The 18,078-nt window shown below is 38.2% G+C and overlaps 1 protein-coding gene across 1 annotated transcript in view; it reads right to left on the bottom strand.

The window, feature by feature from the left end:
- The window catches only part of DDX49 (DEAD-box helicase 49), a 341,216-nt gene that overhangs the window by 161,680 nt on the left and 161,458 nt on the right, over window positions 1-18,078 (bottom strand). The window contains exon 8 of the mRNA XM_044053852.1: window positions 3,922-3,998. Within this exon, the coding sequence (XP_043909787.1) occupies window positions 3,922-3,998 (77 nt within the window). The remainder of the gene's footprint in view (window positions 1-3,921; window positions 3,999-18,078) is intronic.

The raw sequence follows: 18,078 nt of genomic DNA, 5'->3' as shown, positions 1-18,078 counted from the left end.
GCTAAGGTGGAAATACAATGAAAAATGCTAAAAATAAAGCATTAAGGCCCTGGGGCTCTGTTCAAGTGTGGCATCTAAGAAAGCACTTAGTTTAAATGAGTAAAAGTATTAGAAAACAGCATCAATATCAATTATTTTTACTGTAAAATATTTACAGTGTTTGATATTTGTTTATAACAATATCTGCATGTATAATATTAGCGTGTAATGTCAGCATTCATCAGTCCCATATTAGACTTTTAATAGTCTTTTAAACAGTGGGGCAGTTTTCTGAGCTCTAGTATGCTTTTTATGGAGCAATAATTAAACCCCGGTTTTCTAAAAGAGTTCAGCTTCAACTGCCACAGTAGTTCACGTTTTTCTAAAAGTTTAGGGACGTCTCCTTCCAGTTCCTAAAGGTCCACACGATCAATAATTTGAAATTTAAAGCCAGAGTGTCTTTTGTGAAGCTGCAGGTGCCGAGGCAATGCATTATTCTTGCACTTAGCTCTAATTTCAGAAAGATGGCCAGAAATATTTCAAGTCTATTGAGCGTTTTCCCCACATAAAATACTTCACAGTTATTGCAGCTTGCTCTGTAAACCACCTGCATTGGTTTTAATCTGTTTCTTTAAATAAGGGCAGAAAAACATATCTCCCTCCTGTATGTACTGACAAAAAATTCAGGCTTGACAAAAGAAATCTAGTTCTTCAAGGTATCTCCCCTCCCCCTTCACACCTACCTTCCCTAGCTGTCAAAGAGCTAAGGGTAATTTGACCCATTATCTGCATGTGATTGACAGCTCACAGCAGATGACCAGACTAATGTACTGTTTGCTTCTTCACAGCCTTTCCTTCCTTACAGTGGGACACACAGCACCAGCTGGGATTTATTAGGTTAAGAGTGGGCTGGGCGAGTCAGCTCTGACATCACAATGTGGGAGGTCCACTGGGTCTTCTATACAGCATGCAAATCAGGCAGTGGTTATGTCACTTTGGGGGAGGAAACGTCCCGGTAGCTACAGCAAGAGCTCTGGCAGATGTGACATCATCATTTAAGAGCCAGCTAGAGGTTTTTCAACTTGATTTTCAAAGTGAAAGTAAAACAGTACAAAAAGGTAGGAAGCCTAACAGGTAAAACAGTTGAGTGGATTACTTTTTAAAGCTGCAGTGCTGATTTTTCATGGCTGTATCAACGAAAAGGGACTAAAAGACACAGCAGGTTGAGCAATCTGCTTTAATATCCCGTTGTTGTCCTTTAAAACCCTCCTATAAGGACTGTTAAGTGCTGGTGAATTTGTACTTTTTAGTTCAATTATAAGTTCTAGAATGCTTCTTAGCATATTGCTTTTGTATCCACTACCAAAACATCATTTTCAAGACCATTTAGGTTTTTAAGGAAGGGTTCTATTTTCATGATGATCCTAGCCAACCTGTAGCCCTGGGACTTAACAATGTTATATTTTGTCCTGGTGATATGGAGACTCTTATTATGTAGCAGGAGGTGTACTATGGTAGGGTCTCTGTAATGATCTATGTCCATTTTACCTTGGTCCAAGTCTTTAGTAATATGCATAGCTAAGATAACTGCTGAGGTGAGGTTGTGGGAAGAAGTGAAATGCATGAATCTGGTGCTTTGATTCAGATAGCTGATAAACTCTTCTAATTTAGCGCTGTCTCCATTTCACACAACAAAGATGTCATCAATAAAGCAAAGATACAGTGATATGTTGTATGTATTCTCTGTTGTTAAAAACATAATCCTCCTACTTGCCTAGGGCTATGCTGGCTAGGCTAGGGACCATAGCTGCCCCCATGGATTTACCAGTCTTTTGTTTATAGTAATTTCCATTAAATGTAAAAAAAAATGTAGCTAAGTGCCATATCTAAAAGTTTTCCTGTTCTTTCATGTTGTGCTGGTGTGCCATTGTTATTTTTCCTGTACAAATAAATCACTGTTTCAATACAATAATTATGTGGAAGTACAGTATATAATGATTCAACATCTATTGTTAATAAAAATCTATCAGCATCAACTGTAATGTTTTTTAGTTTCCTTAAAAATCTTTTGGAGTCTTATGTGTGAAATGTTCTTCTCAGCCAGAAGTTACAACAAGAAATCCAGGTAGATGGCAGCAGTTTTGGTCAGGGAACCCCCCACTTGCAACCACTGGCCTATAATGAGTGTTTTCTCTATTTTTTATGTGGTTTCGGGATTTCAAATAATTTTGGCAAGTGGGGGAATGTGTCTGTCGATAGTCAAACAAGTTACCTATTAACAAACCATCATAAAGTGCAGTCAAGGCTGTGTACCAGTTGTTGTATAATGCCTTAATCTCTTCTAAAGTTAAAGATCCATAACAGTTAGTGTCACTCAACATTTATTCTATCCTCTGATTATAGCTGCTGGTATCAGTAAAAACAATACCTCCCTTGTCAGCCTTTATAACCTGTAGAGACTTATCTCTGCCTAGCTCGAACAATTATTTTTTCTCACATTTGTTAAAGTTGTAGAACTTTTTCCCATGCTGGTTTTTGCAGTACTTTCCTGATGTCCATTTCACATTTGCCCTCAAAGGCTGCTAAAGTTTGACGTAAAGGAGGGGAGTAATTACTAGGTCTTTTTATTGTTTCTTCAATATTTTTTTTCCTCAGCGGTATCAGATTTGCCATGGTACAGAACTTTCAGATTCAACTTTCTGACACAGGATTTTAAATCAACCCGTACCTGTGCTGTTTCAGTCCTGCAGTGAGGAACAAAAACAAATTCCTTTGAAAGCACACTAATCTTAAAGTCTGCAAGTTCTTTTTTGGAGTGATTCCACACAACTGAGTAAATTACTAGTGTAGCTAGTTTCTCCATCTGGTTCTGGGTCATGTGGTATAGTTTGTGTGTTTCGATAAAGGATATACCATTTTTAACTCAACTGTGGACTACCTACTATTGTATTATTTTGTAGTACATATTTTAAAGTTTGATTTTTATTAGTGAACTAGGTGCATGACATATTTCAAGGAGTGAACTTCACACCCTCCACACTGCAAAGTTTCTGCTTGGTTTGATTTATCTGAAATGGCCACAGTTATCCTAAGAAGTATTTCTGATATGCACAACATGGTCAATGGCATTTTAGAGATGTGAATCATAGCTGATGCACCTTGCTTGAATCTTCCAACTCTGGTACGTGGCATCTGCATTATAAACCACTACAACTAGACAGAAATTTCTCCACAGCTCAAATGTATTACTGGTTATTACATTAGAAATCAAACACAACTGCTTACTAGTAAACAAAGAATACTTAAAGAACACTAGTTAAGGTGGAATGATGACAGAATGTCTGCTGAAAAATTACTCGGATGACAAACTGAATACTGCACTCTTTTAAGAAGGTTGCAAGTGGTCTTTTAAAAACTTTGCAAGTGGGTGGGGTGAATGGGGAAAGACAGCCAGCCCAGTATTCCTAGATGACTCGCATATAACAGACTGAATAAAATTTATGTAACCATAATGAAAAAAAGTAAGCAAGCTCAGACTGGGAAAGAAAACTGTCTTTCTTCAGTGCCATCAAAAGAGTCCGCTATTATACCATGACAGCCTTTACTTAAATCAGACCAAGGCTATGGTCTCTGACAGCATTTGTTCAACAGGACAAATGTGCAACAAAAAACTGACAAGAAAATTTTTGGTACTACTGGATCTATGGATACAATAAGAAATACAACTGATAAAAGGATCCTATCCAGGGGAAAAGGACAGTGTTAAATGCTACATTAATGTTATGGTGAATTCATAAAGTGCTTCAGTAGCTAATTGCAGTGCAAATTCAAGTATAAAATATGAAAGAAAGTAGCAAAAACAAAACAAGGCAAAATACATTACTATGTAACCTACAAATTAAAAAGTATGTTAACTGCTTTAAGCTCCAGAAGTAATCTTACCTTGCAGCCACGTCAGTAGCAATAAGTATCTTAAAAATGCTAGACTTAAATTTGGCCAATGCTGCAAACCGCTGTTTCTGAAAACAGACAAATGTAATTGCGTTAAAGAACAGAATTTTACCTTGAAGATCTGTCATGCAGCTTTGTCACAGGACTTTATAAAAATACCGTTTTACACTAGGCAGTTGGTGTTAGATAATTCATCAGCCTATGCTGCTAGTGACATCACTCTGCGTAGTAGTATGGGTGCCAGAAGGAGACACAGAACGCTTTCTTCCTAAAGGGAGGGGGAGGATAAAGTACTACATAGTGGGTGTTAAATGTATGTCCTATCCAATGACATAAGAGGACTTCCACTGGGGAATGGCAAACAAGTGTAAGCAAACAAACAAAAACATCTCTACAGCACCTCTACTTAAACTAAGGTCTGCAAAGTTTTAATTGTTTATAGGGATATGATAAAATGAAGTACTTAGTAGCATGGATTAAAAAAAGGATTCTGTTATGGCAGCTAAGGATATGTAGGAGGAGATTAAAGAAAAGGTAATACAAAAAGTGAGAAATTGGAAGCTCTATTTCATGGACATGGACAGCAAGAACAGGGAGAGAAAATGTTTTTAGTCCAGCAGCGGGCAGCAATTAAGAGCTGAAGGATTTTATTTGGGAGGGAAAAGATAGCAGAGTCAAATGGGATAAGTTGATCCTTAAAACTCAACAAGGTGGTTTAGGATTACCTGATTTGAAAGGATATCTCAGAGCTACACAGTTAAGGCTCCTATATACAGTACAAGCAGAAAGCTATAATTCATAGTGGAAAGGTATGATGATGAAACATGGGGGAAGCTCAAGAAATAAGGAGAGACTGGGATTTTGGATGCAGATTCTTAAGGAGAACAATAACCATAAAAGAATATCTTATTCATAAAGTAGCACAAAGCATTCTAACAATTAAGCCGACACAGGAATAGAGAAAGGAGATTCTGCCAATAGGGATAACTGGAATTAGGGGTACAGAAATAGGCAAGAAAGGGCTAGAATTTACGGGAGAAAACTGGCAAAGGAACCAAGGTATTGGGAGCAAATAATCAGAGGGCTGGGTACTATAATGAGAAGAAGTCAAGAATTAATTTGGACTACAGGTAAGAGAGTGCCTTCCCTATCAGTGATTGATGTCAGAGTACAGGCAAGCAGAAAGGAATACGGGATCCTAAGTGAAAGACCAGCGACCAGCACTGGTGGGGTTTTTAGTAGAATATAGAACAGAAACAGTTATTTAAATAGGTATAATTAGTAGGACATGTAAAATACTGCACGATAACTATAGGAATCAGAGGAGGTTTAGGACAAACCAGATAAGCAATTCACAAAGAAACAATGGGAATCTATATGTATCGCTTCCAAATATGCAACAAAATTTAGACAATTTAGGATCCTTGTTTGGAAATGTTTGCATAGGTATTGTTATACCACAAGCAAATTCCAAATAATTTTTCCTTGGGTATATTGCAAATATTGAGGTGTGATGAGGAAGAAAGAGGTCAGAGTGTAATGAGTTGGCAGAGGTTTAAGGGAAGGCAGGAACTGAATGAGCTATGTAATGTTTGACTGACAACTGTACAGAAGATAAGTGGTGTAGAACGTCTACAACTGAAAATATGTCAAGATGGCTGGTTTTCATTTATATAAATGTATTACTGTCTATGTCATAAGTGATAATTCAATAAAGATGTTTCTTGTTTAAAAGAAAAAAATGGCTACATCCCTACTACATGACTGAAGGCTTTTGTGGTCTCAGTCCACAATGGGGCCGTCACACAAAACCCAGCAATTAAAGACTGATCATCACCAGAAGCTTACTATGCAAACTGATGGACACCATCACCATGGAACTTATACAGCCAGTCACAGGAAACCTTCTCCATGACCTAACCCACAATGGCTTCAAAGGTAGCTCTTCTATGCTTAAACTGAAGTTCTTTTCAGTGTGACTGCCATCCTCAATAAAGGCTTATCTGTCCCCACAGCTTCTTTTCATCTATCTAAAGTGTTTTGACACTACACTCCATAACAGAACCAAACTTAGGAATGGGATGATAAAAAGTAGCCATAACTTGGGTCCAGGACACAGTCTTCTCAAAAGATAAGAAAAAAAGAAGAAAAAAAACTCTAGTCTTAACTATTCCCTGTCTTCAGTGGAATCTCTTAAGGGTCTGCCATGGGACCACTCCTTTTTCACATCTATTTCTTATATATAAAAAAACCTGACGGCAGTGCCTGGCTCACAAAATAAGCAGATGACTACAGAGTTGGGAGCACTATTCTTCACTCTGCTATCACCTCTCTTCAAACACAACATAACACTACACATACATGGTGCACCAGTGGTATAAGGCCATGATTATGGACCAGGAGAAAAGTTAGATGATCAGATTAGATGCTTCACAATGTAATGAGAAGGATCGGCATATGCTAGTCTTGGGGGAGGGGGGGGCCAGGAGGGGAATATGTATGGGGTTCACTGGCATGCTGATCTACTTCGTGGAGATTGGAGGGATAACAGCACAAGTGCTGTTTGGGGATGGGTGGGGTATTCTACTAATATCAAGTCCCTTGAGGAAGTGAGGGGATGGACAGTGCTGATACCCACTGTACTTCCTGCCCCTGAGGCATTATCAATGTGTGCAAGTGGTGGGTAATTAAAGATATAATCCCCAAATGTAACAGGAGCTGCTCCAAATTCCCTGATCTCCTTGTTGTCCCACCAGCACGGGTTGGAAGTAGTCCAGGCAACTTAACTGTGGTTCAGAAGACCCAGCAGGCAAGGACAGGCCGTGGGACCTGCTGATAGCTAGATGCTGGGACCAAAAATAGGTTTAAAAAAAGACCCTACATTCAATGCTAACAATACAGCAGTCTGTCATATATCAAACCCCCAGCTTTTATTTAAATTCTGCTTAAATATTTCAAGTTGTACTTAATGTCCTGTGTGGTGATACTTTTTTCTTCTTCTTCTCTGCATTTTGTCCATGGCTTACCCAAAAAAGTTATCTGTTTGCATTTATTTTAGTTTGTTCTGGGACCTTAGTCTTGTAAACAAACCAGTAGTGTAAAGTAGGAAACTAATAAGTACAAAAGAAATGTTAATCCATGCAATGGAAATCAGTATTGGCACCCAAAATGGCCAAGTGGGGTCAACCTAGAAACATTCCATCAGCTACAATAGTATAATGGTAGCAAAGCTTGACCCACAGAATGAATATAAAAAAAATAATAGTTCAGAGCGTTTGTCCTATAACATATACAGGATTTCATCAGAACTAATTTCATGTTAGTAAATCAACATTTTTATAATCACTTTCTAAACATTCATTGGTCAATAAAACAAATACATTAGCCCAACCCATTCTAATTAAGCTAAGAAAACATTTTTAAAAGTACACAAACATATTTATAAAACCATTTTTAAAAACTTTACCCACATCATATAAACACATTCTGTGCACTATAAAAATAATCTGATCAAATCTAATATATAAAAAAAATATATATAGTCACTACACTATAACCTTGCCACCCTCAACTTCAACACTGGTACTATGGAAATCTGGTTACTCATACCAAGATCTATGTTTGCTCCCAATAACAACTGCCAATACAACTCCCTATATTCTAACCTACTTTTCCACTGACCTCCTCGGTGGTCTCTAGGTATCTGTTTGAGCACAAAAATGCAAATCTTCTATTTTTACATACTCTAAGATGTTGAGATAAGACATCTGCATCACCACTTTTAGATATATCATATATATGCTTATTTGTTTTTTTTTTAAAGGGGTCTTTCCATTTTCCCAACATAAAAAGAGCTACAGCCCTTATATTTTGTAATATGAATAACCTTCCTTGCTAAGGCAGTTGTAATATTTTGTAAGCCTGTAATTGTTTGCTACAGGCGGTTAATAAAACTCAATCAGTATTATCTTTAAAAGGGAATTGCCTACATGCATTTATTACAATGTTACTGATACATTTCTGCATGGTCTGATGCCTTAGTCTATGGTAGGATTGCAGTAGTGGCAGTATTGTGACTTCTGTTCCAGGAGTACTTTCTATAGCTGTGTACACCTGCTTAGCTACATTTCAGTGCCTTTCTGTTTAACTTGCAACTGTTTTTCCCTGTTCTTTGATTCTACCCAACCGCCCTTCAGACAATAAGTTAAAAGTTTCTGAAATTTTAACGACAGGACTAGAACTCCAGTTTGAAACTTCCACAACCCTCCTGCCCTTCTCTTGTGGTTTTAAAATGCCATGCTTCTGGCTTCCATCCCTTAAGATTATCTGACTTTCAATGTCCCTTCCTTCTTTCACTGTCATTGTCTATTGTGTAATCTATTTAAGTACTTTACTACCAACTGTTTTCCATATATCCATAATACAAAGTGCCCATTCAGCAAACCAGTATTGCACTTGAGTAAACCGCCTCTACTACAAATTGCCTTCTGCACATTGAACAGTACTACTATCAAGTCACAGCACAATTTAACCTAGTCTAGTGCCAGAGACCAACCAAGAAATCTGTGCATAACCCAGTCCATGACCTATAGTAGCCCACTCACACACAGGTCGGGACAATATGGATATGTCATTTTCCAATGTATTGGTGGATATGGGCATCGTGAGATAATGTAGAAATTGTCTCATGTTCACAGGCAACCATTTAATCCTTAAACAGTATGCCAGAGATGCACATACACAATTTCATTGCAGACAAAAATTTCACATACCAACAATGTTGTCAAGAACACAAACTACATCCACCAGTGTCCACCACACAGATAGACCAACCTATGCTGAGACAACTAAAAGCAATCTTCCTAAACCTCAAAGATCTTCTAGTTCTATAAACAGCAGCACCTATCCTCAGCAATCTCTAAAGTACTCACCAAAAGCAACACCAAACACCGCACATATGCCAACACTCAGTGGAACCCCAAGGGCAAAGCCTGTAAGATACGCCAACACACTACCCAGAACACTTGTCATAGGGACTCCATTGTACAACACACAAATGACCCAGTCACAAGGCTGAAGATAATTGTTAATTGCTTATCAGAAGCAAAGTTCTGCAAAGTTTTGCATGCACTCAAATCACAACACCACAGTTATCAGTATGACTTTCACAGTCCATATGGGCATTAATGACCGGAGACGTACTTACCTGGACTATATGAAGAGAAAGATTATGGATCTCTGCATATGCGTCTCAAGCAGGTATGTGCCTTGCACTGAGCAGCAGTCTACCTTCACCAAAATTGATGCCACAGTACTAACAAAAAAGACAACAAACTTCAATAATTGGCTTAGTTTTGGTGTCTTTCCTGGGGATTCAGTATTTGTCAGGAAAAGCATGGTTAATATAGCATGTTGCTTTGCAAAGGATGGTAAGCACTCATCACCCCTATACTTCAGAATATTGTCTAAAACTTTATCCACCCCCTTAGAGTCTTTTTAGGCAATTCCAAATTGACAAATCTACTGACACAGCAAATAAATCCCAAAGAAATCTAAAAGTATTATTGGACAATGCTAGCAGCCTAAAGAAGAAACTCCACACCCTACAAGCTCTCCTCTGGAGAATACAAGCATGTGCCATTAATGACACATGGTTTAAATCTGCAGAAAATACTCCGACAGTGTAAGGCTTCAGTGCCTTCCACACACTTAGACAGGAACAAAAGATAGAGGAGCCCCAATCTACATCAGCAACCAGCACAACTCTATGTTGGTTAAACAGGACAATGCCCTGGAATTTATCAATGTGCAAATCACCATACACAAAGTCCCATACTATACCCTAGCAAGCTATAGTTCACCCTCTATGTCCATAGAATCCCAAAGCTCATACCTAGACCTACTGGAGACACTCGCCATTAAACCAAATACCCTAGTCATAGGACACTTCAAATACCCCTACATAGACTGGAAACATACACAGCCTCATACTCACAGGCACAATGATTCCTGGATTTTAACACAAATACCATTGATCAGATGGTGCACACACCCACCAAAGGTTCAAAAATACTGGACCTGGTACTCACCAGAATAGGAGAGTGTTGCACTCTCCAGTGTGACATCCTCAATGGTGAAGTCAGACGACAGAGCTGTCTCCTTCAAAATAAAAATCAACTTGGTAACCTCAGCAAACCCTGTAACAGTTAGGAACTATTCCAAAGCAAACTGCATTCTATTAAGCGATAGTCTGCGAAAATAAAATGCCCTTCCCAACCCCACATTCACAGCAACCTATGTGGACTTGTTCAAAGACCCTGTATAACCATGAAAATGGCTGTATAGAGCCTGCTGTACCTACCAGACACCCAAAACAAAATCTAAAAACAAACTACATCCACTTAGACTCTTAGTTCAGAAATCACTATGGAATGTATGGTAATGATACACATCATACATTATAAAACACACAATTTATTCAAATAAATAAAACTTAAGAGAGTTTGTCCCCTAAATAACATGGGCCTTCTTCACAGTTTAAAAACCAAACAGCTGATTACAATGTAGGGCATCACTTCCTTAAATAACCTTAATTAAACAATTATGCTTAATAGTGTTACCAATAACAATAAAAATACAATAAGTTTACAGTAAGTTAGCCTTCAGTTTAAAAAAAACATATTATGGAGATACATTCATTGATTCCTGATTTTACAGTTGCACGTACCTGTCAACCTCTTTCTACAAAAAATCTAGACAAAGCCTGACAAAATGGGGGACAAAGGCCCAAAAATACAGACAATTTTTAAATATTGCTCTTACAAACTTAAAAAAAGTTGCTTCAATAACAGGATTTGTCTTGGCATGCATTTTTCTGAAGAATACGAAGTCTGAAATACAAATATATATCATAATTTAGGGACTTCAGTCCTCAGATAACCCCGGTGATTTGCCAGAAAATCAAACATTTTATGAGGAACAGACCAAAAATATGAGGCAACAATCTGGAAATTCTGTGAAAATCCTGACAGTTGAGAGGTAGATGCATTTAGTCGTACCTTCCATAATAATACTCTAAACTCTAATAAACTGTCACAATCACCTCCTCATTCTCTAGTCACTACCCTATCAATAATGAAAAAAATAAACTTATTTAAAGGTACCACAAGTCTCAGAATGTTTGTATACAGAATTATTAACTTTGTCTTTTCTGATATCATACGCAAGCTCATAAATTCTGACCTTTAGTTTTCTAGTAGTTTTTCTGACATAATACACAGCACATGATGTACAAGTTGCAATATGTACACCTCTACTAGCGTTGCAATTCCATCTACCTGGGCATCTTAAAGCTATATCTACCCCTTCAACCAACACAGAAGGACCTTCATTTATGTACTTGCAGCATTTACAACTTCCACATTTATTCATTTTAGAAATGGAATATTTATACGATATTCACTTGTTTTTTCTAACCCAGCCAATGGGGATACACAAGCAAGTGTATTTCTTTGTGCCAGTCCCAGGCCCGGATAAATGGGGACAGTTGTGTCAGGAAGGGCATCCGGTGTAAAACGTTTGCCAAATGACATATGCGGACAATACAGATTTGCATACTGGATCGGTCGTGGCCCAGGTTAAAAACAACCGCCGCCAGTACTGTTAGTCAAAAGGCTGCTGGTGGAAATTGGGCTACTGTTGGCTAAAGGAGAACAGGGGGAAGGCATGCCCGAAGGCAGAAAGAGAGGAGAAAGGTTAGGAGTGTGGTAGTGAGGGTAGGAACTTTGAATGTTGGCAGTATGACTATTATAGGGAGACAGCTAGCTGATATGATGGATAGAAGGAAGGTTGATATATTGTGTGTGCAAGAGACCAGATGGAAAGGGAGTAAAGCTAGGTGTATCGAAGGTGGGTTCAAAGTGTTTTTTCATGGTGTGGATGGGAGGAGAAATGGGGTAGGGATTTTCCTGAAGAAACAGTATGCCAAGAGTGTTTTGTAGGTGAAATGAGCAGTGGATAGAATGATGTTTACGAAGCTGGAAATTGATGGTGTAATGATGAATGTTGTTAGTGCATATGCTCTGCAACTTGGGTGTGCACTGGATAAGAAAGAAAAATTTTGGAGCGAGTTGGATGAAGTGGTGATGACTGTACCCAAGGGTGAGAGACTGGTGATTGGAGCAGATTTCAATGGGCATGTTGGTGAAGGAAACAGAGGGGATGAGCAAGTGATGAATAGGCATGGCATTAAGGAGACGAATGCAGAAGGTCAGATGGCAGTGGATTTTGCGAAAAGGATGGATATGGCTGTGGTGAATACGTATTTTAACAAAAGGGAGGACTATAGGGTGACATACAACAGTGGAGGAAGATGCACACAGGTGGATTATATTCTATGCAGGAGGACCAGTTTGAAGGAGACTGGAGACTATAAAGTGATGACAGGGGAAAGTGTAGTTAGGCAGCACAGAATGGTGGTCTGTAGGATGACGTTGGTAATCAAGAACAGGAGGAGGATTGTGAGGGCAGCACCAAGGATCAAATGGTGGAAATTGAAAAAGGGTGATTATGAGGTGGAGTTCAGGGAAGAGTGAAGACAGGCACTGGGTGGCAGTGAAGAGTTACCGAATGTATGAGGAAGTCAGGAGTGGAAGAGAAGTATGTAAGAGTGGTACAGGATATGTACGAGGGTAGTGTGACAACGGTGAGGTCTGCTGTGGGAGTGACAGATGCGTTTAAGGTGGAGGTATGACTACATCAAGGATCAGCTCTGTGGCCTTTCTGATTTGCAATGGTGATGGACAGGTTGACAGATGAGATCAGACAGGAGTCCCTGTGGACTATGATGCTTGCAGATGACATTGTGATCTGTACTAACAGTAGGGAACAGGTTGAGGAGACCCTGGAGAGGTGGAGATATGCTCTAGAGAGGAGAGGAATGAAGTTCAGCAGGACTAAGACAGAATATATGTGTGTGAATGAGAGGGAGGACAGAGGAATGGTGAGGATGCAGGGAGTAGAGTTGGCGAAGGTGGATGACTTTAAATACTTGGGATCAACAGTTCAGAGTAATGGCGAGTGTGGAAGAAAGGTGAAGAAGAGAGTACAGGCAGGGTGGAGAAGAGTGTCAGGAGTGATTTGTGACAGATGAGTACCAGTAAGAGTGAAAAGAAAGGTCTACAAGAGGGTAGTGAGACCAGCTATGTTATATGAGTTGGAGACAGTGGCATTGAGAAAAAGCCAGGAGTCAGAGCTAGATGTGGCAGAGTTAAAGATGTTAAGATTTGCAGTGGGTGTGACGAGGATGGACAGGATTAGGAATAAGTATATTAGAGGGTCAGCTCAGGTTGGATGGTTTGGAGATAATGCCAGAGAGGCGAGATTGCGTGGGTTGGACATCTGCTGAGGAGGGATGCTGGGTATAATGGGAAAATTATGCTAAGGAAGGAGCTGCCAGGTAAGAGGAAAAAGAGGAAGACCTAAGATAAGGTTTATGGATGTAGTGAGAGAGGACATGCAGGTGGTTGGTGTGATAGAGCAAGATGCAGAGGAAAGGAAGAAATGGAAATGGATAATCCACTGTGGCGACCCCTAACGGGAACAGCCAAAAGAAAAAGAAGACTTGTTTTTTTCTAACAAATTTTTTATGTTCCTGCCCTTGCTATATACAATAATTGGTTTGTTATATAATATATTCTTTAGTTTCTCATTAAATACTATATCCCAATATTCATTAATAATTTTATATGATCTTGGGACAGCATGATTAAATGGAATAATCATAGCTCCACTTTTGTTTTTATTAATAGTATTACTTGTAGTTATCTCACTGTTAACCTCTCTGTTTGTAATATGTACATCCCACTGGTAAGTCTATGTTACCTAATATTGGAATATATTTATTTTTCCTCCCTATTAAAATTTATTTTTTGATAGACAGTAGTTATCCTGAAACATTATTGCTATATTTAAACATATCTATCAAAATATCTAGTTCCTGTTCAAAATCTAAATCACACAAATTTAATTTTCGATAATCTTACCATCTGCCCCTTTAATTACAGTTCTCTTTTGTGAGAAGGGATGGCAACTATGGTAATGTAATAATGTGTTGGAATATGTCTTCTTACGGTAGATGTTAGAGTTAAAGTTTTTATTAGTCACGTCTTTCTTAATGACGTCCAAGAAGTTAATACTTTCTAAACCACAGGACAAGGTAAATTTCAAAAAGTTTGTAGCAATATGCAAGTATTCAACAAATTGTTTGAATTTACATCACCTTCCCATAAAATAAGGACATCATCAAGAAATCTACAGTATCTATAAATGTTGTTTATAAAAAGTGAATTAAAAACAAAATGATGTTCCCATTCGGCCAAAACCAAATTTATGTATATCGGCACCCATCTAGCTCCTATTGCCATCCCTGATATTTGCTGAAACAATTCTCCTATGAAAGACACAATTGTTTCGCAAACCTAGGTCCAAAAATTGTAAAAGGACAAAACTTTCAGTTTGATTCATTTGACCACAGAAATGCTCGTTATATTTTCCCTTCTAGGTCCCCAATACATCTTAAGTATTGCAAATCAAGTTCCATCCCCCCACCAATAAATATTTTCTGATGAAAGTTTATTTCTCCAAAAATTCTCTTATGCTCCATAATAGAAGTTACTAGTGGAATATAAACACAGATGTCAGCTTAATCCTCATCCCTACTAGCAAACCCTTACAACCAGAAATTTATTGTCTTTTGTTTTCTTTTATCCCTACTGGAGCCCCTCACACAATCAGTATTATTAATCCCCTTTTCCTTTGCCCTGATGTTCTACTGAATGCGCAACATGAAATCCTCTCCTTTCCAAATATACATGCCCATTTTATCCAAATATATCTCCTATAAATTTGCACCCTGCTTTTTTTTTATTCTCTCTCCCTCTATATATATATATATATATATATATATATATATATATATATATATATTATACATACATACATAGTTACACTTCAAAACATCTAAAACTCATAACATCTAAATTCAAAACATTGAGACCACAACATCTAAAACAACATCGAATCTCATAACATTGAAACTTTGCATCACATCGAACAGTACAAATCACATGAAAATAACATCCCCTCCACCTATAGCACCACCAAACTAACAAATATGCTTTTTACTACGTTTCTGCAGGGGGGGCAAGACCCCCTGCACCCCCCCATGTGGGGGGGCTCTGCCCCCCCTTCCCTGCAGCCCCGTAAATTAAATATACCAACTCCAAGATCGCATTGCAGTGGGAAAAAGTTAATTTCCTAACCACACTGTATCGCGATCACCATAAATAATGTCTATATCACTTATCTGTATGGCCTAAAAACCACATACAGAGTGGCAAATTAACCACTATATAAATAGTATACATTTCTACACTATATAAATACAAATGATACAAATAAAAAAATACATCTCATACTCATAAAAGAATAACAGACTAAATTATGACATTTACATGTTTCATGATACACTATTCCATATTGTACATTTTTGATGTTATGAGTTTTAGATGTGGTCTTGATGTTTTGAATTTAGATGTTATGAGTTTTAGATGATTTGAACTGTAACTATATATATATATATATATATATATATATATATATATATATATATATATATATATATATATACACACAGATTCACTTTAGAAGCTCGAAATACTGAAATATCGAAATTCAGTATTTCAAGCACATAAACTGGAATCCTGAAAAGAATGAAAACTCAGAAGCGCGAAATTCAAAATCTCGCATACCGGAGATTTTGAATTAGCGCTTCTGCTGTACACAAACACACACCTTCCTTCCCACACACAAACACAAGCTCTGTCCTACATAAAAGTATGGGGGAGAGCCCCCCCCTGCACACACCCCCATGTGGGGGGCTGCACCACCCTCTCCCCCCTACTTAAATATTCTAACTCCAAGGTCGCACTACATACAAAAACACACAAAACACCACCACACAAGCAACATTCTCCTTGCACACACACATCACAGCAACAGAACACACTAACACACACCACAACCCCTACCCAAAACCCTTAACACATAAACACTTACCTGAATCCATAACAGTAAAACACCAGAAGCGCTAATTCAAAATCTCCGGTATGCGAGGCTTTGAATTTCGCGCTTCTAAGTTTTCGTTCTTTTCAGGATTCCACTTTATGGGCACGAAATACTGAATTTCGATATTTCAGTATTTCGAGCTTCTAAACTGAGTCTATATATATATATATATATATATATATATATATATATATATATATATACACACACACACACACACACACACACACACACACACACACACACACACACACACTCTATGTTAATAAAGTGAAAGTGAAAGCAGCCATTCTGATGAAAAAAGCTATTCATCTCACTTACTATATACAGGAGTTATTCTGAATAGAAGTTTCCACTGTGCAGCTTTATAAGATCAGCCTGCCAGTATTCATGTATGTAGTTGCACATCATCTCTATTTGAACCCATACCACAAGTCACCTTGGAGCAGCTGGTAAGCAGAATATTGCTAATCTAGTGAGATAATAAAAGGATTTATGACTTTTCATTTTCTTGATTAGAAATCTTTGGGGCCTTTCCAGTTGAATGACTCCAAAGGGAACACTGTATTTGAAGGCAGGTCTGATAACGGAAGACTATAGTAGTACAATGACATAATGGATCTTGAAGATATTACATTGGAAATTAACTGGGCTAAAAACAGTTTACTGACTTTGGCAGAAACATGATGGAATGAAAAGAGCTGTATGCATAAATAACCAGGTCTCTTATAACTATATCCGTCTAACAAGGAGTACGACTTATAATATACGAGGTGAGAGCAGATTTTTGCTAAGTGTTACTATGATGTATTTTTTTTTTAATTTTGTTTGAGACCATTTTTGGTACAGGTATGTGTATATTCTAGCCCCCGCTGAAGTTATTTACCATCAGTGGATGAGAGAATACTGTGCCCAACTTGCAGTTACCAGCAGAAATTAGTCAACCACACTTATAGGATATTAGCTTGGATGTCTGCAAAACAAATGTCAAACAGGAGCTTGCCCAGAACTGATCCCTGTAGTATGACACTAGTTACAATTTTACATTCAGAGAGGGCAACAGCAAATTTCACAACTTGGGATCTGTTGGATTGCCAATCTGCAATCCATCAGACAGAGGTTTACATTAAGTTTGCCTTATTTTTCAATAATACTAGCGTGGGGGATAGTGTCAAATTCCTTGAACAGGTTGACATAAGCAGCATGTATGGAGTGACCACTGCCCACAGGCACTGTAACCTTTTCAAAGAAGCTTACTAGATTCAGTAGACAGGACATGCCCTTCACAAAACCAAAATGGGGTCTAAATCAGATAAGTTGCCAATGTCTGCATCAATGAGTTCTGCTAGGATACATTCCATGGCTTTGCTTACAAGACAGTTGAGGTTGTCGGACTTATAATTACCTAGGTCTGTAAAAGAGCCACACTTTATATTTTTAAATTGTGCTCTTTAGTTCCACGCTGGCATGTTTCAGTGCAGTCTTGAGGTACGAGGATAGGCATTGCATTATTTTCCTTCTTATGTTACTGAGATTATTAATGTGAGTTCTACCAGAGAGGTGCACTCCTGAATTTATCAATATATTTATAAGAAGACAGTTAGTGACTTTCTATGCAGTTGTTTAAGTTCTGGTACAAGTCAGAGGTTGAATGCATCTGCCCTCCCAGCTGGGTCCATTTGCAGGATATTGTTAGAAATTTTGCATAGGACATCTACACGCTGAAATAAGTTTGCCCTGGAAAAGTCCCTAGGGATGGTCTCAGTTACCTTAAACATAATGTGTACATCTGCTTTATATGACTGTCAACTTTCCTGCCCATGATAATGGCTTGGAATGCTAAAGCCCAGGTTGCTGGTCTATAGTCCAATAAAGAATGGGTCACCATCCTAGTCTGTGCTCTCCTCAAAGGACAGCTTCTGAGCTGTTTCACTATGAAAGTAACACTTCAACAGTCACAAATGGCAATGCTGCATGAGGTGCAAAGACAGACTGGACCCTCCCTGGCACCTACGATGACAA

This window comes from Protopterus annectens, chromosome 13.part0, assembly GCF_019279795.1.
Source record: "Protopterus annectens isolate FY-2018-M chromosome 13.part0, PAN1.0, whole genome shotgun sequence".
Taxonomy (NCBI): Eukaryota; Metazoa; Chordata; order Ceratodontiformes; family Protopteridae; genus Protopterus; species Protopterus annectens.
The sequence above is the reverse complement of the archived record's forward strand: the minus strand, read 5'-3'. Positions and strand labels throughout refer to the sequence as shown.